General features: G+C 42.9%; 1 protein-coding gene across 1 annotated transcript in view; it reads left to right on the forward strand.

The window, feature by feature from the left end:
- LOC147435077 (ATP-dependent zinc metalloprotease FTSH 5, mitochondrial-like) overlaps positions 1 to 8,148 on the forward strand; it is a 49,266-nt gene extending 41,118 nt beyond the window's left edge. The window contains exons 6-8 of the mRNA XM_086491439.1: positions 5,976 to 6,100; positions 6,182 to 6,658; positions 6,749 to 8,148. Coding sequence (XP_086347565.1) covers positions 5,976 to 6,100; positions 6,182 to 6,658; positions 6,749 to 7,666 — 1,520 coding nt within the window. The 3' untranslated portion in view covers positions 7,667 to 8,148. The remainder of the gene's footprint in view (positions 1 to 5,975; positions 6,101 to 6,181; positions 6,659 to 6,748) is intronic.
- The last annotated feature ends 14,897 nt before the right edge of the window (positions 8,149 to 23,045 follow it).

Below are 23,045 nucleotides of genomic sequence, written 5' to 3' on the forward strand. Positions count from 1 at the left end.
CACTTAGCGGCTGGCCAATCGACGTGAGGTGGGAAAAAGCAACCTTGGTGTGAGCGCAAGGCCGCAAAGGGGTGCGCCCGCGGAAAAGAGCAGAACTCGGGTGAAGAGAAGATTCTTCTCTAACATAGATTGCAAGCGAAAGAAGAACTACAAGAACGTCAAGAACCGCAATAACCTCAAGATCCTCAAGAACCCAAGATCCCAAGACCCACAAGAACCCAAGTTCCTCGTGAACTTAAGAACCCACGACTTTAGTGGATGGTCATCACTCGAAGCAGAATGGATACTTCGCTTGGAGGTGATGAGCATGAGAGAGGCGACGAAGAATTTTCCCCACCGGGAGGTTTTTCCGACCCTCCCCCTTTCCCATCTATTGCACTAACTCCTATGGAGGAGTTGAAGCAGTTGTTTATGGAAAGGAAGTTAGAACGCGAAGCAAGTAAAGCAGAAAGAATAGTAGCCATATCGGAATTTGCAGAAAGAAGGACAGCCATAGATCGTGAATATGAAGAAAGAATGGCAGCCATAGAGCGTAAGCATGCGCAAGCACTCTTGGAAAGACAAGCCAAATTTGATCGTGAGAACAAAGCAAGACAAGCAAAATTTGATCGCGAGAACAAAGCAAGAAAAGAAAAGAGCGACCAACACATGAAAGAGTTCTTGTGACTCTTTTCTATTGTGCAGGCGCAGTTTGAACAGAATCAGGAGAAGGAGACTCTCTCCGTCTCTTCTTCTCCAAAGCATGACACACGGGATTTGCATGATAATGATGAGCATGATTATTTGAATGATAATGATAAGCTGAAGAATTGCATGACAATGACAAGCATGATGATTTGCATGACCAAGTTGTGATTTCTCATGAGTATGATGCTTTGTATGACCACGATGTGTGATTGTTCACAAGAATGATGGGTTAGTTGATACTGTTTCTAGTGAAGCTAACCTCATTGCAGATTCGATCAATTACAAAGAACCGATCTTGGCTCTCGAGTCAAGGTCCAAAGAACCCCTCAGGAAGAACCGATCTTGGCTCTCAAGCCTAGGTCCAGAGAACCTCCACAGGAAGTACTATGTGTTTGCATGATTAGTCAGCACGCATTGTTCGAGTGTTTCATTCGTGATCGTTTCGTGTATTTAGTCAGCGTCTATATGTGATGCCTTTTCCTAGGCATGACATATTGTACGTTGAGCACGTTTCACTCATGAATGAGCACTGATGTATGCGGATTTCTCATGAAAAGCTGAAAAGTATGCATTCAAGGAAGTCACATTCCATGCCTTGGCACGACACAGTTGTAGAAAGCGCACAAGAAAGTATGAGCACCAAGCATGGGCATTTCCGTTGTGAATTGCCACAGTTGATTGATGTAGATGAGAAAGACAAGATTCGATCTCATTGTTTGCGTGTGTATGGTGAACGGTTTGGCACTCCGTCTATTTGTTCATCTACATTGCATGCACACTCTTTGAGGAGGACGAGATTTTTTCCATTCACTTTACATGGAATAGGTATGTTCATGTTTTTGTGTTGGAAGTTGTTTCATGAATTGTCAGCTTCGGAGATTCTTGAACGGAGATTCTTGAAGAAGAGAGACGCATGACTATAGACGAAGTTCAAGCATTGAAGGAGCCACTGAAGACTTTGTGTCGCTTTCGGCGCGGCCCAAAGAAGCAAGCGTTGCAGACCTTTATAAAGGTCAAGTGTCGCATGACCCACACCTCAGAGTGGGCAGGGGAAGAGTCCTTTCGAGGATTCCGGATGTTGTTGGCGATCTCCCTCGACGCCATACAATTCGGTACCAGTACCCCACTTTGAAAAGGAGGGGATGTCACGTGACATCCAACCCAATGTGTCCGTGGACAAGCTACAGCATGACGAGGGTTTAGTTTAGTCAAGTCAGTCTAGAATAGGAAGTGATCTGGCACTTTTGTGAGTCTGTTTGTAGACAGTGCATGTCTAGACACTTAGATTAGATGCATATCCTCTGGTTACACACAACATGATCATCAGCATTCCCATCAAAATTCATTAGAATCCATTAGGGGAATTTTCCAGTGCATTTAAACTTATTTTTGACATTTTTCACTTATTTATTAAGTGATGTTTGTTGGGAACTAGGTAGGGCAATTTTGCTAAGATAATATATAAGCAAACTAGAGTTAGCACTTTCTGGCAGAAGAGGCAGCAGGAGCACTCGCTCAATAGGCAACTTCTCAACAGAACCCCTAGATGTCCTAGCGTTTTTGCATCACAGCAGAAGGCTAGCGTTTTTGGACCAGATCAGCCAGCTTTTTTGCATTGGCAACAGCTTGGCGACAGCAAGAAGCAGTAGACTCCCCAACGTTAGCAGATTCTCCATAGCAAGACAAAGATCAGCCCTAGCGTTTTTGGATCAGCCCGACGTCTCGGCGTTTTGCAGTTCCATCGCGATGAAACCTCAAGATACACCAGCGTTTTCAGTTTTCAGCAGTCAGACTCCGCAGTAGAACCCCCGAACCTCGCAGATCTCTCCTTTCCGCACTAGCTTCTCACCACATGGTCAGATCCATTGAAGTTTGTAGATTCAGCCCGCAAAACGCAGATTTCAGCATCTGCGTTTTCAGCGCATCGTCACCATCGACATCGTCATCGACATAAAGTCAGAATTCAGCAAATAAAGATTTGCAGATTTCAGCCCTTAGCATTTTCAAATTTCAGCCCGTCTTGTCGTCGTCCTCATCGTCGTCGACATCGTCGGCAAGTCCAAGCATTGTAGAGATTTGTGCAATCATAAGTAGACCGCTCTCGCCATAGAGAGCGGGGCCATCGGAGGAGGGTTTGACCACTTACTGGTGTCGTATTCTCTTCTCTCTCTATCTCTCAGTCTCAGCACCTTCACTTATAGTGTCCATTCACTTTGTTTGTGTCCATTGCACTCTCTCATTAAAGAACAGAAGGCTCTCCCTTCCCTAAGTAAAAGGAACCCTTGAGCACAGTTCGGAGCACTCATCTTGAGCAAAGTTCAACATTCACTTCCGTTGCACCTTACATTGATGTGTCAAAGCCTTAAGAATGGAGCCAACTTACAGATGCCGGCCGAGGGGCCTAAACCCTAAGAAGAACAAGTAACAGAAGAAGAAGTCCTACGAACTTACGGGAACCCCGTCCGATGGGGCCCCAAGTGACATAAAAAATTAAAATAAAGTAGGATCCACACACACATGAAAAATTGATGACGTGGCAAATTTTCGAAAATTGCGATGGCATGATGACGTGGCAGGCTGTATGGATTTCTGCGTTTTGCGTTGGCTGATAATGTGGTAGCAGTACGATTTTCGTAATTTACGTTGACAGCTTTTTGGCTTTGTTTTTGGACCAGAAGCTTTTGAGTTTGAAGGCCTTTTACTGTAAACTGCTTTTGGGGCCTAGGGCCTTTAAATATGAGGTTAGGGCTCATTCTCTAGCATGCTTCCTGGAGAAGATGCAGAGTCTTGACTACTGGCTTGTACTGTGTTGATGCAATATAAAGAAATACCGAAAGGGGCGCCAAGGTTTGGGGCCAATACTCTCTGGGGTGGAATTCGCCACTGCGTGTGCCCATCTTGTGACAGGTGCACAACTGGTAGGAACATGGATTCCACTATTGTTATATGCTGATGATATTGTGGTGATCTCCGACTCTCCGAAGGGGACGCAACGTCACTTGGATGCTTTGCATAGGTTTGCCCATGAAAGTGGTTTGTCTGTCAACCTTGGTAAAACCAAGGTCATGGTATTTAATACCACCCCACAGTGGATCAAGAGGTCAGCGCTCGCATTCACAATAGCCAGGAGACAGTGGAGTATCCAGATGCTTACACCTACCTTGGAGTGGTTTTTAGTGGACCAACATTTTTATTGAGAAGAACAACAGAGACTAGATTGACCAGAGCCCATGCAGCATTGGGTAGATTGGAGAGGATCTGTTCACATGTTCAGTTTCGGGAGCCTCGGATGAAGCTTTGGCTCTTCCACACCCTGGTGGCTTCTGCATTGCTCTATGGAGCTGAGATCTGGGGACCTTCATTGGACATCATGGGAGGACAGGTCGCACTGATGGATGGGGGGACATGGAGAAGCCACTATTAGAGCCAAGGCCTCAGTACCACGTGCCATTATCTGAGCAGAGCTATCTGCCCCCCCATTAGTGGTTGAGGCGCTCACCAGATCGGTCTCCTTCATACATTCCCGATCTCCTTCATACATTCACACCGCATGTGGGAACTTCCCAGAAACAGATATGCCCGCTTTGACTTGAGTCTTCTCGACAGTTAGCCATGCAGGGAGATACAACATGCTGGTATGGGGAGATGACATCATGGTTTCAGGTGCATGGGTCCAACATAGATAGATTGCCCCCCTTCCAGTACTCACTGGATGCACCCTCTCTGACTCTCACACAGTCCGAGATCATCCGCCAGGACTTGACTCAGCTAGACACCAGGAGGACATGGATACAACCAGCACAAGAGCTGGGCTCGAAGATGGCTTTCTAGAGAGAGCATCTTCTCCAGCTCACGGAGGATGGTTTTGTGACGAGACCCAGATACATGGACACCCACTTGTCTCATGGGATACGATGTGCTATTGGCCAGATACGCATATCTTCACACCAGCTGCGGATCGAGACTCGGAGATACAACTAGTACCAGCAGAGGCCAAGACATGCCTCCTGTGTGACCTGGAGCCTGAGACAGTTGCACTACACATGCCACTGCCCCGTCTACTACTAGATACGCGGCCGCTTCCATTGCTTGTTCAGAGAGGGCTTCAGACCACTCTCCAAAGTCATGCGGTACGAGGATCAGAGATGCTTGGGTCTGTTCTTGCTCGAGCTGCGCAGACACAGAGAGAGCCCGATGAGGGGAAAGGCCAACCAGTCTTAGAGATGGATCACAGACTTCTTTAGAGCAGACACTTGACACCCGGAGGAGCTACTACCATAGGAGGGCTCGCCGCCTCACACCATAGGCACACTGATCGACCGAGCGACCAAGCTAGGGAGATCCAGACGCCCACGACTGCGGAGGACTACACAGCATCGACGGAGGCTGCTTCAGAGGATTCTGATCACTCTGGCCCGACATGCACGACACCCGGTCAGGCTATTGACCATGGAGGAGATTGATGAGATCCGCCAGCGACCGATAGTGGATCTTTTGTGATCTGTGATTTAGCTATCCCACCTAGTTGATTAGATCACACCTAGTTGTTTCGGATCCATAGCATTTTATTTTGTCATTTTTGCTACTCTGACTTTATATCAGATCCACCACATTGTAACTTTCTGGTCTCATAGGTCATTCTGGCCTTCTGAAGACGTTAATATAACATTTTATTTCATCTCTCTCTCTCTCTCTCTCTCTGACCCTGCTGCTATGCTGCGGGGACTCTTTGCTCCATATGCATGCCATACTGGTAACTGCACCCCTAGTTTGGTACCAGGTGGAGTTAGGTACGGGGTGGAGCTAGCTAGTCGTTTACTTGTACTCCCCTGCCCATATAGTTTCACATCCGTCCCTCGCACACATGTATACCCACCCTAATATTGGTTTATTTTATTTTTCAGCATTTATATTTACTTTCGTCCTTTTTCCTATATGCCTAGAGGACAGACATATGTACAACGTTCCGTCTCATAGGCCTCCTCTCTCTCTCTCTCTCTCTCTCCCCCCCCCCCCCCCCCCCCCCCCCCCCCCCCCCCCCCCCCCCCCCCCCCCCCCCCCCCCCCCCCCCCCCCCGGTTTGTCCAGGAGGTTGACTTCGCCCTCTAATGGACGTTGTTGTTCCTTCTTTCTTAAAACCAAAACACACACCTCCCCACCCCTCCTTTTCCTCCCAAACACCACCACCACCACCACCAACCACCTTTCCCTCCTTTTTCGGGCCTAGGGAATCCCTTCTGCTGCGTAAACTGTTATGACCACTATTTATATTTTTGAAAATGTGGGCAGGCCTAGGGTTGAACGATGAAGTGCGGCCAAGCTTTGAAAAGAGTACAAAGTTTGACGATGTCAAAGGTGTGGATGAGGCCAAGGCAGAGCTCCAAGAAATTGTCAGCTATTTAAAAGATCCTAAGGTTAGCAGAAGTTTCCTTAATATATTTATTGTCTGTGGAGTTTACAAGGTAAGTTATTCACATTGTCTTTTGTTGCTGTAGCGATTTACTGTGCTTGGCGGAAAGTTACCGAAGGGAGTTTTGCTGGTTGGGCCACCTGGTACTGGAAAAACAATGCTTGCACGTGCAATTGCTGGTGAAGCTGGAGTCCCATTTTTCTACAGCAGTGGTAGCGAGTTTGAAGAGATGTTTGTAGGTGTTGGGGCCAGGAGGGTTCGTGACTTGTTTGCGGCAGCAAAGAAAAATGCTCCTTGCATTGTATTTATGGATGAAATCGATGCCATCGGTAGTAGTAGAAATCCCAAAGATCAGCAGTACGTCAGGATGACTCTGAATCAACTTCTTGTGGAGCTCGATGGTTTTAAGCAAAATGAGGGCATTATAGTCATTGCTGCAACCAATTTTGCAGAGACCCTTGACAAGGCCCTTGTGCGCCCGGGGCGCTTCGACCACCATGTTCATGTACCATACCCTGACGTTGAGGGTCGCCGTCAAATTTTGGAATCCCATATGTCGAAGGTAAAGTTTGAAGTAGTTTCTACTTGTTTTTCTTTCAATTTGAGATTACAGGTTTGCATCGGCTAATCTTCAATTACACCTTATCCAAAGGTTACAAAAGGGGATGATGTGGACTTGCACACGGTTGCTAGAGGGACACCTGGACTTTCTGGAGCGGAGTTGGCAAATCTTGTAAATGTAGCAGCACTGAAGGCAGCAATGGACGGTGCCAAGGCAGTAACCATGACAGACCTGGAGTTTGCCAAAGACAAAGTTTTGATGGGTAGTGAGAGAAAATCAGCTGTTCTGTCAGAGGAAACAAGGCGCCTTACAGCTTATCATGAAGGAGGACATGCCATTGTGGCATTAATGACAGAAGGTGCCAAAACCGTGCACAAGGCCACCATTATCCCTCGTGGGCAAAGCCTTGGGATGGTATTGCAGCTTCCTGACAAGGATGAGACAGTTCTTTCTCGCAAGCAAGCGTTAGCAAGTTTACGTGTGGCTATGGGAGGAAGGGCTTCCGAGGAACTAATTTTTGGAGACAGTGAGGTTACAACTGGGGCACAATCAGATATAAAGAATGCGACACAAATGGCGGAAATGATGGTAACAAGATGGGGAATGAGTAAAGCAGTAGGCTTTGCGATTCATGACACTGAGAGTTGGAATGGCATGAGCACAGAGACTCGGCGTGTCATAGAAAATGAGATGAGGGAGCTTCTGCAGGAAGCATATGAGGATGCGAAGCGGATCTTGGTGACCCACCAGGATGAACTGCATGCATTGGCCAAAGCTCTGCTAGAGCGTGAGACTCTGACGGGAACACAGATCAAGGAGCTCCTTGCCAAGGTGGCTGCTGAGAGAGAGGCGGCGTCGGCTCCTGTTGCTGCTACATTGGCATCTCTGAAGGAGCCTTCTTCCTCTATACCTGCAGCAGCAGCTGCAGCTGGTGCTGCGGCTGCAGCAACGGCCTCTGCAGCAGCGGCAGCGGCGACGAGTGTAGCCACACAGCCAGCTGGAAGTTAAAATATGGACAACATCACCAAGAAGGGGGATTAGCAGCTCTGGTTCTTGATGCAGCTGTCGGTGTTGTTGCAACATTGCTTTGTTGTTATTGTTAATGATGAATTGAACAAAGCATGGTTGCAAAGGCGGCCCTCTATCATTCCTCGTGAATAGGAGGTTAACGGTGTTTTATGCCCCCGTATTGGGAGATTTGGATACATTTCATGTACAAGATAAGCACTTATAACTAGGACACTTGTACAATCAGACCTGCTGAGAATGATGAGTAATTATCTGTGGGTTGGTTCAAGTAGAGAAATATCAGAGAACAGGATATATTTTTGTGATATGAGTGCACCTTCTGCAGGTATGTGGTCTCTGTTCTAGCAAAGTTTTACAGGTTTGGCGTGTTATTCTTCTGCTGCTTTATGGATTTAGCAGTTTCTAGTCAACGTCATGTACAAAATTTCAGAGACAAAATATAGATATTGGCATTTTTGCGAGTTTTCTTTGCAGTCTTGAGTATTGGGAGAATGGTATTTCCGATGGACAAGCAGTTACAGATTGTGAAGCTTATACCGTGGTATTCAACCGGTTTGGACTTACTAATTCGTGATTTAAGATTCCTATGGCATGCACTTTGGACATTACATAAACCCTTTTGCAATGAAAACTTATTTTAGTAGTTTTCTGTCGTATTATTTTTTACTGGTGATGCTCGTCTCGAAGAAGTCATGAGAGTAATTTTAAGAGTAACGGAAATTTACACTCACTCACGAAGATGATATTTTTTACAGGTCTTTCTTGCATAATCTTTGCATGTTACCAAGTTGCTTTTACAGGCTGCTCCTTGGCACAGGACGATTGAAAGAAGCCATGCATTTCTGTTCAGTTGAGAGTATATTTTGGTCTCTTTTTGTGAAGTATTGAAAGCAGCTATGCTTTTTTATATTGTTTATTATAGTTGTTTGTATTGATGGGCTACACACTTGTAATGGCCATTAACCAGTCAAGTTTGATCGGCTGTCATACCTATATGTGCATAATAAAATTTGGGAAAATCTTCATGTATCACTCTGCAAATCCTTGTCACGTCAACTATAGCAGTGTGACAATGGAGCACACATGGCATGCAGGGATAGAGTGTGTAGAGCACACCGGGGATGCAAAGTTTAGGGGTGGAGTTTGACAGGGGATCTGAGGAAGGCTAGATCCCCACCGGGGTGTGTAGCCCACTTGGGTACGCCCGGCCGATGTCCCGGACAAGTGTGGACGGTCAAATCTATGTAAAGGGGATGATCTTATAACAGTGCTTCTATGCTTAGGAGCTCTTTGGAGACTCATTGAAGGTAGAGGCAAACGATGCCTATGTTTCATCTTGTTACTTCATGAAATACCTGGAATCGTACACATGGGAGTGGAGAGCCAAATCTGGGTCTGGTCTATCTGCTATCACCTGGCTTGCTCATGGCATTCCACCTTCATGGTTTGCAACCAGCAACATAATCGTTGCTTGCTATAGGTGTGACACGAAAGAATTTAGCCTAAGTTTAAGTGATGGATATAGTTGGAGTGTAAGAAATTTGGATGGTTAGTTTCTATGAAAACTTATGGAAGATTTGCTGCACATTGTGCAAGTAGCACTAATGATGTCATTTTGGTCTCCTACTTGGCCTTAGTTTGCTTTGCCATTGAATTCTTATCCTTTAAACCTCTATTGTGTGGGCTCAATAGTGCTATCTACATTAGCATTCTCAATTAGGCAATGAGGGCCTTAACATTCACTATGCCATTATGACACAATCCAATGAAGAATATCTATAGAATGCCAATGGAAGCAGCAAATGAGGAAAATACTTCTCTTAATGCCCAAAAGAGTGGCGTGTATTGTTAGTTGATATTTTTCACATTCGTGAAGTTGTTGAGGTGTGTCAATGTTCCAATTCTGTCCTTCATTATCCTCAATAGTATGCTATTCATTACCAGGCAGATCCAATTGATGAAATGATTTGGAATTGTTCCTCCATAGCTGTTACTTGGTTAACACGAGACAATTTTTGCAAATGTTGAAAGGAGAAAAGACCACATGGACAAGTCACCGCTATGTTTGAAACAATCAAATACATATTGTCGAATGCCATTCTCTACAACTGTTGAATATACTCACCCATAAGAGTGTGAAACAATTTTCCCCAGCCAATCTATGAAGCTTTTCCTTGCTATAACACACCGCATGGACGATCCTATTTGAAACCAATTTGCACACAAACCATCCATCATCACAATTTGGAACTTAGCCATCCTCTATTATGATAAGAAAGAAATCTCTCTCTTTCTTTCTCTCTCTCTCTCTCTCTCTCTCTCTCTCTCTCTCTATATATATATATATATATATATATATATATAGAGAGAGAGAGAGAGAGAGAGAGAGAGAGCTCTATCTATATATAGATAGAGCTCTCTCTCTCTCTCTCTCTCTCTCTCTATATATATATATATATATATATATATATATATAGAGAGAGAGAGAGAGAGAGAGAGAGAGAGAGAGAGAGAGAGAGATTATCTCTCTCTCTCTCTCTCTCTCTCTCTCTCTCTATATATATATATATATATATATATATAGAGAGAGCTCTATCTATAGCTCTCTCTATATATATATATATATATATATATATAGAGAGAGAGAGCTCTATCTATAGCTCTCTCTCTCTCTCTCTATATATATATATATATATATATATATATATATATATATATATATATATATATATATATATATATATATATATATATATATATATATATATATATATATATATATATAGAGAGAGCTCTATCTATATATAGAGAGAGAGCTCTCTCTCTCTCTCTCTCTCTCTCTCTCTCTCTCTCTCTCTATAGATAGAGCTCTCTCTCTCTATATATATATATAGAGAGAGAGAGCTCTATCTATAGAGAGAGAGAGAGAGAGAGAGAGAGAGAGAGAGAGAGAGAGAGAGAGAGAGATAATCTATATATATATATAGAGAGAGAGAGAGAGAGAGAGAGAGAGAGATAATCTATATATAGAGAGAGAGAGAGAGAGAGAGAGCTCTATATATATATATATATATATATATATATATATATATATATATATATAGAGAGAGAGAGAGAGAGAGAGAGAGAGAGAGAGAGAGATTATATATATATATATATATATATATATATATATATATATATATATATATATATATATATATATATATATGATCACCACTCATCAGATCATTAGTTAGCTTTATTCACTATTCCTTTGTTTAAGATGACAAAGGAACATTGATCTGTCTCATATGCCAAATTCGACCTTTTGAAGACGTGTCATGGTTTTCTTCCATGTATTCCTCCTTTCTTTACCACTAGAGAGAGATATATGGAGAGCTTAAAGAAATTGTCCAATGGCAAGGTAGAAGATCGTCAAGGTATCAAGCTTGAAATCCTAAAATGGACAAGCTAGGAAACACATTGTTAGATACGTGATATGTTTAACTTTGCACGTTAGCACGTCATGCCTCATTCTTGGAGTACAAATTGAATCAAACCTTGAAATAAAGTAGGAGATGTGAACAACGTAAACAACTACCAAACTATAATGGAAGAAAAGGCAATGAACTTCTTAACAAAGGTGTATGTGCATGCCATCAATCGCCTAGGGGGGAGTTTTATTGGTACTGCTATCTTTCTTGAAGCACTTGGAAGGAGGGCGGCCCTTCTTTCCACAAATTCTACAAGCCTTTGATGCTAGGCAATCTTTGGCTATATGTCCCTCTTTGCCACACTTGAAACAAGTTCTATTGCTAGAATTAACTATAAATTCTCCTTCCCTTGAAGTTGAGTTCCCCTCTTCTTCTCCTCCTCCGATTGTAAAGAGTTGATCACATCCTGCAAATCGGGGGTTGGGTCCTTGAAACAAGTTTTATTGCTAAAATTAATTGCGATTTCTCCTCCCCTTTGAGTTCCTCCTCTGCTTCTTTTCTGTAAAGAGTTGATCACATATTACAAATCGGGGTTGAAACAAGTTTTATTGGCAAAACTAACTGCAAATTCTTCTCCCCTTGAAGTTGAGTTCCTCCTCTGCTTCTACTCAATGACGGTAATTGTCTCGTCAAAGCTAGATGACAAGGCTCCTAGTAGGTTGGAAATCTTGTCTTCCTTGGGCCTTGAGAAGAATTGAAAATGTGCACTTGGACAAGTGGGTTTCCAAAAACGTCACATCACGATTGATCACCTTGTCACTCTTTGAGTTCTCAGGGAAGAAAGCTCATTGAAAGGTAAAGGATTATATTACTGCTCTGTGGACTCCAAGAAATATTTTGATCGAAAAGGCCTTTGGGGACATATGGCGAAACTCCAAGTGCAAAGTGAATTTATGGATGGGATTTCTTGCATTTACAAGATGGTGATATGCCAAGTGCATATGGGATAGGGAATTTCAAAATTATTTCACGAGTACTATTGGTGTCAAGCAAGGATGCCCACTTTCACCAACCGTCGTTGGGCTACTCATTAATAAATTGGAACATGTGTTACTTGGGTTTATGCAACAAGAAGATATTAAAGAAATAATGATAGGGAATGTGGCAATCATACTTTTGTTATATACGGATGAAATAGTTCTTTTAGCCCACTCTAAGCAATGCACAAAAGCTTATGGTTGTCTTGGAAGAATAGTAGGTTGATTGTGAATGGCTCCAAAACTATGGTTATGCTTCTGAAAGCTCTCAACAAGGAGAAGCCATGCATTGTATACAGTAAAGAGCCCCTTGAAGTGGTAGAGAGATTCAAGTACCTTGGCCATGAGCTTCCGGACAATCATAAATGGAATTCTTGTACTACATGACACTAAAAAGCCAAGAAGCGACCCTCCTATACATTTGAGAACATTGCAATACAGGTGAGATATTAAATGTTGGACTCTCAAGAAATACCTCATTGACACCATGAACCGATGCTTTTTTATGGAGTTGAAGTATTCGGTGGTAGCATCTCTAAGTGTGCTTGGAAAGAGTTTGATAATGTCCAAAAGCATTTTCTTTCAAACTTCCTCCAAGTAAGACGCAAACACCATACATGATCTTACTTCTTGAATTTGGATCACTTCCCATTGAGATTATGGGTATGGAAAGAGAGTCGTGGAGTGCATGGCTAAAATGCGGCAAAACCCTTCACATTGACTTTTGAGATTGCATGGAAACCAAGTTAAAAGGTCCAACATATGTAGAAAAGAAAAATAGCGAGTTTAGGAAGGAAGACATCAAGAAGTGGTTTGGAAGATAGGATGCACTACAATTGATTCATGATGCCTCCATGGAAATCAAAGTGAATGAGGCTTTTTTGCTATTCCATTGTATCACAACTGTTGGAATTAGGGTTGCACAGAAACACAAACAGCTTGGAGAAGACGAAGAAAGCTCAAGGCACACAATAGAGAGTGTGTTTCTTAGTGTGTAATGGAAAGATAGATAGCCCTAGAGTGATGGGCGTATATACAATTCACAGGGGAAAAAAACCTCCTAAAGAGGGAAAAAATGCCCCAAGAAGTCCTAGCGTGTTCACACACATCACTACCACATGTATATGGTAACAAATCCCCCCTGGAGGGATGCGGTGAACAAGAGCTGGAACATGAGTAAAGGGAAGTGCCATGCCCTGAGGACATGATCAATCCACAAAGGGGAGTAATCCCAAAGCTTTGCAGAAAGCTTCAAGCTTCTCAACAGACAACGCTTTTGTGAAAAGATCTACAAGGTTGTCCTGTGTTGGCACATAAGCCAAGCTGATTTTTCCTGCTGAGAACCTCTCTCTGACATAGTGGTAATGCACCTCAATGTGCTTTGTGCGAGCATGAAAAATTGGGTTCCTCGCAACTGCCAATGCGCTCTGACTGTCAGTGTAGATAGTGTTGGCAGTGTCCTGTCCAACACCCAAATCAGCCATAAGGCGTCTGAGCCATACACACTCAACCTTAGCTGTGAAGACTTCCTTGTACTTAGCCTCATAACTCGAAGTGGCCACACTAGGTTGCTTCTTGCTCAACCATGATAAACATGAACTGCCAAGCATGAAACAAAAACCACTTGTGGACACTCGCGTGACAAAGCAACCAGCCCAATCTGAGTCCGAAAAAGCATGTAAGTTTGGTGGCAATGATCAATCCAATCTGAGTCCGAAAAAGCATGTAAGTTTGGCGGCAATTGATCCCCCCTTGGGATAAAACAAGCCAAGATGTAATGTGCCACTAAGGTAGTGGAAAATCCTGTTGACAGCCTGCCAATGCTTAGACCCTAGGCTATGTATAAATCTGCTAACCTGTGAGACTACAAACTGAATATCCGGCCTCATGTTGCATACATAAATGAGGCATCCAACAGCAGTTTGGTAAAGAGTGACATCAACAGGATCACCGGCATCATGTAGACTCAACTTCAACCTTTTTCCATGGGAGTGGCAATAGGTTTGCAATCCTCAAGTCCAAACTTACATAGTTATGTCTCTATGTAACTTTTCTGACACAAGGAAATACCATTATCACACTGCTTAAACTGTATACCCAAGTATTGATGCAACAACCCCAAATCTTTCATCTTGAAAGTAGCATTCAAATCAGCTTTAAATTCAACAATATGTCTCTCATTTGGTCCAATGATCAGCAAATCATCTACATAAAGAACCACAATGAGAAGTACATCACCCTCACGCTTTACATACAATGTGCTTTCTATTGGACTGTTACGAAAGCCTTGTTTGACCAAATGGGTGAGCTTTCTCATACCAAGCACAAGGAGATTGCTTCAACCCATACAAAGCCTTCTTACATCTGCACACTTTGTCCTCTTGTCCTTTCTTGACAAAACCGCGAGGCTGCGTTACATAAACTTCCTCAAATATGTCACCATTCAAGAAAGCAGTAACAATGTCTGATTGATGTACATCCCAACCAAAATGAGTTGCAAATGCACATAGAAAACGCACAGTAGTCATATGACAAGTGGGAGCAAAAGTCTCTTCATAATCTATGCCTTTTAGCTGTGCATAACCCTTTGCAACAAGTCGAGCCTTATGGCGATCGATCTCACCATCCAGCTTGCGTTTCAACTTGTAAACCCAGTTCGTACCAATGGACTTTTTTCCAGGAGGCAAATCACATAAAGTCCATGTGTCATTTTCTATAAGTGCATCATATTATGATTCGGGCTCATTTCGCCCTCCATTTCCACTATAGGCAGGTCTGCACAGGCAATTTCCATTTTGTGCGTTTCCACTGCGGACGCTTGCCAAACCTCACTGAAATCAGAGAAAGTGAGCAGGCGTGTGCTGGAGCAGCTGGCGACTAAGCTCGGGAGGACGCAACCTGCTATGATACCAATTGTTGGAATTAGGGTTGCAAAGAAACGCGCACAGCTTGGAGAAGATGAAGGAAGCTCAAGGCACACAATAGAGAGTGTGTTTCTTAGTGTGCAATGGAAAGATAGATAGCCCTAGAGTGATGGGCGTCATTACAATGCACGGGGGAAAAAAACATCCTAAAGAGGGAAAAATGCCGCGACGGTCCTAGTGTGTTCACACACATCACTACCACATGTATATGGTAACAACAACTTCGGAGAGACCCAAGGCTTCACTCTTCATGCATTACAACACATATGTTGACCTCAACTGCAAAACCATTTTGTTCTCTGAATGAAGGAATCAAACAAACACTTACATGCTTGAGCATAACCCCTTGAGTGCGATCCACACTATCGTTTCCATCTAGCTCAACTCTCATACTCTTCATGCGAGGTGTCTCATCGACTATGCACTTTGTCCCCCAAAGTTCCTAGGTTTGAGTATTAGACCCCATTGGAGTGCCCACCTATGGATCACATTAGAGCTTTATTTATCCTCCCCACACACATTCCTCTCCCAACCACGGCATTGATTCTCAATTGCGACACCCGTTTCTACAATTATTGAGCATTGAGAGTCACTTATTAGTGCCACACACCCTGCATGATATGTTTCTTATGGTCTCATAGGTCATATTTGACCTTTGAGGATGATAATGAAATGTGTGTGTAAGTGTGTGTGTGTGTGTGTGCACTATCAATTAAATTTTTGAGAAGTGTGCTTTGAGGAGTCCATCGAACTTTGGACCCTCAAGAGCTTTGTCCATTCTACAAGAGAAGTTCTTGGAGACTCTCTCTCTCTCTCTCTCTCTCTCTCTCTCTCTCTCTCTCTCCCCCCCCCCCCCCCCCCCCCCCCCAAAGTGAATGAAGCTTTTCTACAATGCCAATGTATTACGGCTTGAGATTTTGGTGGGTCACGATTCATGCATTACACCACCCATATTGCCTCTAGCTACAAAACCATGTTCTTTGCTGAAAGAGGAAGCTGTACTCAATCTTATATGCTTGAGCCTATCCCCTTGTCAGTGATACGCATATTGCGAGCAAACACAATTCTCACTCTGCAAGAGTGGATACAAGAACACCAATCAGTGTAAAAAAACAACCATATGTCCGTCGATGTGGAAGCAAAGTTGACCACAACAAGGAAGAATCGTCTCAATCCAATGATCACAAAAAGTGTATGGAAATCAAGCCAAAACTATGGCGAGAAATCTAGGGAAAATTGGACAGAGTCTCCCTTGCAAAAGGAGAAAAATCTCAATGCAAATTCTCAAACCATAAACCGCATCAAAGATGCCAAAATAGGAGAAGCTCTCAATCACTATAAAATGACCAAAATCTGTCAACCAAAGATATGGCAAAGTGGAAGTAAATCTTGATCACTATAGTCTTTGGAACAAGACTCAAAACCATAAACCATAAACTACTCAATGCCAATTGGTAGAAATTCCAAAATGGCTCCACAATGTGACATACAATGGCAATCCACACTCTTAACTTACATCCACAGAGTGTGCACACATAAATAAGCTCCGAAAGAGGTGCAATTTCAAAACTGATCAATGAAAAACAATGTTATCAAGAGAGCTCACAAACACTCAAAAGTGCTCACTGAAATGTATTTACAATGGGCATCAAGTATGTGCCATAAGCATATGTAAATCCGTCCGCAAAGATCATAAACTGAAGCACAAAATCGCTGCCAAAGTGTCCTGTGTGAAAAGAAGCTCCACCTGTATGCTCAAAAAATTGCATCTCTCAAGAGACCGCTTTGATGGTGTGTAGACCCAAATCTACCAAAAAGCCTCAAACCTCAAGCTCTGTACAAGTTGAAATTGCCTCTCGAGCTCAAAATTTATGTACTCAAGTTCGAGCACCTTTCGTGCTTCTAAAAGTGCATCAAACTTGCATAGTACACGAAAATAGAAAAGCTAATTTTTTTTTGCATATAGTCAATTTGAGCTAAATATATGTAAATCACTGAGGAATTTGCAAAAAAATTCTTATGCAAAGTTGTAAAACACGTCAAAACGGAGGGGAGCAAAGGGAAGAATCTTCATATCTGTATTTTACAAGGAGAAAAAAAATTCTACAAAACATTGTTGTTGTGTACACAGTTTTCAGGGCAACATCTTCACCTACACACAATCTTCCACACTCTCTTTTGAGCTTCCACAAGAGCATACATCATTCTCAGCTAAGCTCACAAGCTCCCATTGCACTCTCACAAAGCTTTCAAGATTTCTTGATCTCTCCACTATCGAGAGCGAGAAAGCTAATGCCTTGAAGCTCTCAACACTGTTGTCCTCTGTGCAATTGCCATACGCTCTGATACCAATTGAAGAGTACGCAAATGCGGTGCGTGTGCGGAGAGAGAGAGAGAGAGAGAGAGAGAGAGAGAGAGAGAGAGAGAGAGAGAGAGAGAGAGAGAGAGAGAGAGAGAGATTTTACTTTCATCCTCGGAGGTCAAACATGATATATGGGACCAAAGTTACATGTGATGTAGTATGTATGGGGTTGATGAGTGATTCTCGATGCTCCAAAATTATGGTGATGAGAGTCGCAATGGAGAGCCCACACTATGGCTAGGAGAGGAAACTTGATAGGTTTAAGTCATTGCTAAAAATGTGAGGGAAGCAAGTTTTGAATGTGACATAAGCGGAGCACTCTAGTAGTGTATGGTACTAAAACTCTAGTAGCGTGTGGTACTCAAACTCTAGATAGTAGTGTGTGGTACTCTCAAACTCGCAGTGAGCATAATGTGCACAATTGATTTGACTCTTCTCCATTGCCCGAATGCCATGTATCTCATCAAAGGGAGTGGAAGCTAAGCTGTTGTTGGGATGTTGGGGCTGCCCTGTGGGGGGTCGTTAACAACCTAGCCCTGCCCCAGCTGCACTGGCCGCCCCGGCCTTACCTACACCGACAAGCTCGAGCTCGCCCTGGCCGAAACCTGCTGCCGCAGGTCGACAGTCTCACAGCCCCGACGAAGTTCTCTGCACGAAGGCCTTGCCTGCACGACGGGCTTGGCTGCACGAGCTGCCTCTGCACGAAACCGAAAAGCCTCTTCAAGAAACCATTTCGGTTGCCCGAACCTCTGAATTTTTGTTTTGAGAGCACTAAGCCTATCCCAACAAACTCTCTACCTAGGGTTTGTTCCCACGGTAGCCGACCCTCTCCCAGAATGAACACCCCTAAGCCCGCCGCGAAGAGCCGACCAAGCTTTGCAACAATCGTTGCAGCCCCGAGCAAGCTCACACAGATTGCACAACTCCAAGCAGCCCTCGACAAGGTAATGGAGGAGAACTGTGACCTCAAAGCTCGCCTTGGCAAGCTTGAGGCACGCTTCGACTCCATGGTCGAGCTTGTCACCGACAAAGCAAAAGAAGTCGAATCAAAGGTTACTCAAGCCCAATCGATCCCCTTTGCCAAAGTTCAAACCTGCGTGACAGTAGAGCTTCGTGAACAAAAACTTCAAGAAGAAAATGCCCTCAAGGTTCGCATTGGTGGGCTCCCCTCGCCATGGTGTACCATTGAGGACACCCTCGAGGAAGCGATCACCAAGCTCAACGACATCCTTCAACCAATTAACATCAAGCGTGAAAAGGTTTCTTGGATCAACGATACACACAGGCAAGTACCACCCGAACACTGTCTTCTTACTTTCAAAGATAAAGAGGATAAGCTGCAATTACTACGACAAGCCTGAATCCTCAAAGAGACAAATATTTGGATCAACGAGGAGCTGACCACAACTCAATTGAAGATAAAAAAGAGCGAGCTCAAGAAAATGCAGGAAGCCCGCAAGCAAGGTAAATGGGCAGTCTATCGAGGTGGTAAAGCCATCATTCAAGAATTTCGAGCCCCCAAAAAGGCTCTGTCCAACCCTCCCTAGATCTTGTTCCCCCCCCCCCCCCCCCCCCCCCCCCCCCTTCTTATCCCAATGATTGGACCCTCAGTCCTTAACTGATATGTATCTGATGGCCTCACTCAGAAGCAACAAGTCGATGTAATGCCTTTTGTGATGGTCCCATGGGTCATATATGACCTACGTGGATGATAAATCAGTTTATCTATCTGTCTATCTATCTCTCTCTCTCTCTCTCTCACACACACACACACACACACACACACACACACACACACACACACACACACACACACACACACACACACACACACACACACACACACACACACAATTTGAAGCATTTGTCATTATTTACACTAAACTTGTAAAATTTGCCATTATTTACATCAAAACTTGTAAAATTTTACAAGGTTTCTTTAAGGCAAGCTCAAAATCTAGCCAGGAACTTGTAGCTTCAAATCGTTAAAAACACTATGATACCTATTTTTTGTAAACACCCTAGTACGGCCATAAGTAGGTATGGGAGGACTATCGTCGGGTGCTAACGGGCAATGTACAACAAGGAGAGAAGCTAAGAGAGGCAAACAAATTTTCTATGAGAGTACTCATAGAGGCCTTTCTTCACATGTATGTGAATGCAACACTACCTCTTGGAATATCAAAACCAATAGAACATAGAGATACAGACTTGGCTGTATAGAGAATCTTTCCACATGCAATTACTTACCCTTGCACCTTGATCACATGTGGGCTTGTGTTTGAACGACTTTGCTTGAAAAGTGAGATTCCTGCAAGTTACTTGGAGTTAGCACATGAAAACTTTCACCTATAATTTGAGATCCTATGGAGAATGCAGTCTCCAGCTTGCCTGTACACTTACATGGAAGATTTTTGAAGTTAATGTTTGGCTTAAATGGTTCTAGTTTAGGTTCAATTAGAAGAATATGGGTTTTGTAAGCCAAAAAAAAAGCTGAGCATATGCATTGAAGCCCATATGTGTCCTTAAGATTGACTGATAGCCTTGGAGAACTCCCCATCCCTGGGCAAGTGTCTCCGAGCAAGAGATGATCCGAGCGACCAAAGACATTAAAAAAATTGGAAGCAATATGAGAGCATGGCATGAGCACTGGTTTTCAAAGGAATATTTAGGCTTTAAATAAGCTTCCAAATTCAAATTTGATCTTAATTTTGGGGATCACCCCATTTCTCAATGGAATTTGGGAATACACACTATAGAGTGATATTTTGATCGACCTACAAAATGGCTACACCTACCTTGTGGGTTGGTTACATATCTTATGATCCAGGCAACTCCTTTGAAAGCAACACAATGGACACTATCACAAATGGAGATTCCTTTTGTGAATCCAATAGACCCAACCAAAGCAACACAATTGACACTGTCACAAATGGAGATTCCTTTTGCAAATCCAATAGATCCATCATACATTGTTGTGCTTGGCATCTTGGTGTAGTTTGAGTCCACAAGTAGTATTTTAACTTTTCCAAATCTAGCTCATCTTTCTCTCGGAGGCACTACAACTACCATGCCTAATCTAGTGATGACCATGATAAAAAGTGCACCCCTAAACTTTGTAGTGAATATTGCACAAACACTTTCTTACCTAATGCCTACAACAATGGCAACAGTTAATACAAGTGTGCATCACCCCATTTATGCCTATCTTGACTAATGCTTATGCAGCCCGTACACCTTACAACGTTCCAATTGCTCACGCTTCACGACCGCATTACCCTAATTTCCATTTGAATGGAGCCATGCTAGATTTCATGTCATATTTCACATCTCAAGCGGGCCCCACACCTTTTTGTAGTAGGCCAATTGTTCCCGCATCTTTGGACCTCGTATGGTGCAATGCCATTCCAAGCATGGAGCCCAAGGAGTGTGCTCGTGCCTCATGTAGGTCTAGGAGCCTCTCCTACGCCAGCTATACCTGCTCACATAGGTGACTTGGAAACATTTTCACAAATCATTGGTCAATTCATTGCACAAAAAATGTATGATACACCTGAGAGAGATCCTAGAAGCAAAGCGGTCCAAGTGGAAAAGCTCACACAAAAAAATAGTGGTGATGAGGATCCTATGAAGCATATTGAGGGTTTGAAAATGTATGTGACTCTTTAGAAAATAACAATGAGTTGCATAAGTGCAAAACTTGAACTTAACCTAAGTGGAAAGGAAAGAGATCGGTATAGGACACTAAGAGCTAAAGAACGCACTACCAAACAATACAATGTTATCAAGAGGTTGCTCTTGAAGGAGTGCATATGAGAAGATGTGCGTTGAGGAGTGGCACATCAACTTCAAAAAGCCAAACATGAGAAATGAGAATCAATGAGAGACTTCAATGAGAGACTTCATTAGTCATTTGAAGAATCGAAATTCACTGTACCCCAAATGAGAGCTTTAACATTAATGAACTACTTGACAAATTCATCCAAGGATTACGACATGAGGAAATCTATAATGGCTTAGTCATTAGAGGTATAGCTACTTCTTGAGAAGCTGTCATTCCCAACAAAATACAACTAGAATACAACTTGATGATTGTAGGGAAAAGGGTGTCTTTTGAGACAAAATCCACTAGCTCACAAGTGGTTGAGCATGAAACAATGATTATAAATCCTATTGCTAAGGATCCATAGATATACGATATGTCCTTGGAAGATTTTATTAAGGCCATCCAAGAATACCTTTGAGATAACAGAGTCCCTCAAAATACCAAAGATAACCAAGCTCTGATACCTCTTCAATGCTACAATTGTGGTTGACCACATTGTGTAGCTGAGTGTCCTAATAGAATACAAAGGAATGTTACACAAGTGCAAACAAATCAAGGGAGAACATATGCAATGCCAATATTCACTTGTAATCACCGTGGCATAGATCATTTGATTTCTCAATGTACCCATAATCCAAGTGCACCAAAGATTACACCATTGAGCTTGATCGAGGTTACCAATGGGACAACAGAAACTACACGTGTTACATTGGTGAGTGCACTCACAAGGTCAATGCTCCAAAGTCAAAATTATATCCTCAAAGAGAGAGATGCTAGATTAATCATTGGAGCAAGGAAGAAGAAAACATGAAGAAAGGGATCACTAAAAGTTGCGAATCCAAACCCTGGTTCAAAGATTTACATAGGGATATGTGATGACCCTGAGTATGTGAATGACCTTGAACATCAATAGAAACCATGGAAACTAAAACTACCACCATGAGGGAGAAAACCAAAGGGGAGAAAAACAAGAGGGACTCAAGCAAACACACGATTGGGAAAGAGAAGTCATAAGTACACCACTCTCACACCGTAAACAAATTAATGGGTGTCCTCACAGCTAACCAATCAGAGGCCGAGAACCCCCAAGAGAGGCCACATGGGTCAAAACCTGAGATGCCAAAGGAGAAGATGGACTCTTACCCAAACCCTATAGAGGAGATCAAGAAAATCAAGCACTTAAGGATTTTAGTAGAGGAGACCCAAAGGGAGCTAGAGCCAAAACCTAGGCAGATCAAGATTATAGACATAGTGTTTTCCAAGAAAACTTAACCTCACAAGGACCAAAAATGGTTAGCCATACCTAGTATCATATGAAAAGAGAGTGAGTGTAAGACATTGCAAACTAGGCATACATATTATCTATTTGAGAGGATGTTTAGTGGGGGAATATCTGATCGCATTTAGAAAGTGGAGATCCCATACTCACCCACCTTAGGTCATGGAATAGAATCTCAAAAAGACCCATTGAACATTTTTAGACTAAGACTTAAGAGGGTGTACTTACAATGCTTCTCAAGGAATTCAAGGACATTTTTTCTTGAATATTTCATGATATGAAGGGTGTTCCACCTTCTCTGGTGCAACATATGATTCCCATGATTAGCACTGCTTACCTAGTCCAACAAAATCCTCCCAATGAATCCTAAGTATGCAAACATTTCTTAAGAGAAGAACTTGATAATCTTATCAAATGTGAATTCATATACCCTATTGAGCACTTAGATGGGTTTTTTTGATATTCATTGTGCCAAAGAAGAATGGAAAATTTAAAGTGTGTGAAGACCTCAAAA

This window comes from Adiantum capillus-veneris, chromosome 19, assembly GCF_014529385.1.
Source record: "Adiantum capillus-veneris isolate H3 chromosome 19, ASM1452938v2, whole genome shotgun sequence".
NCBI lineage: Eukaryota > Viridiplantae > Streptophyta > Polypodiopsida > Polypodiales > Pteridaceae > Adiantum > Adiantum capillus-veneris.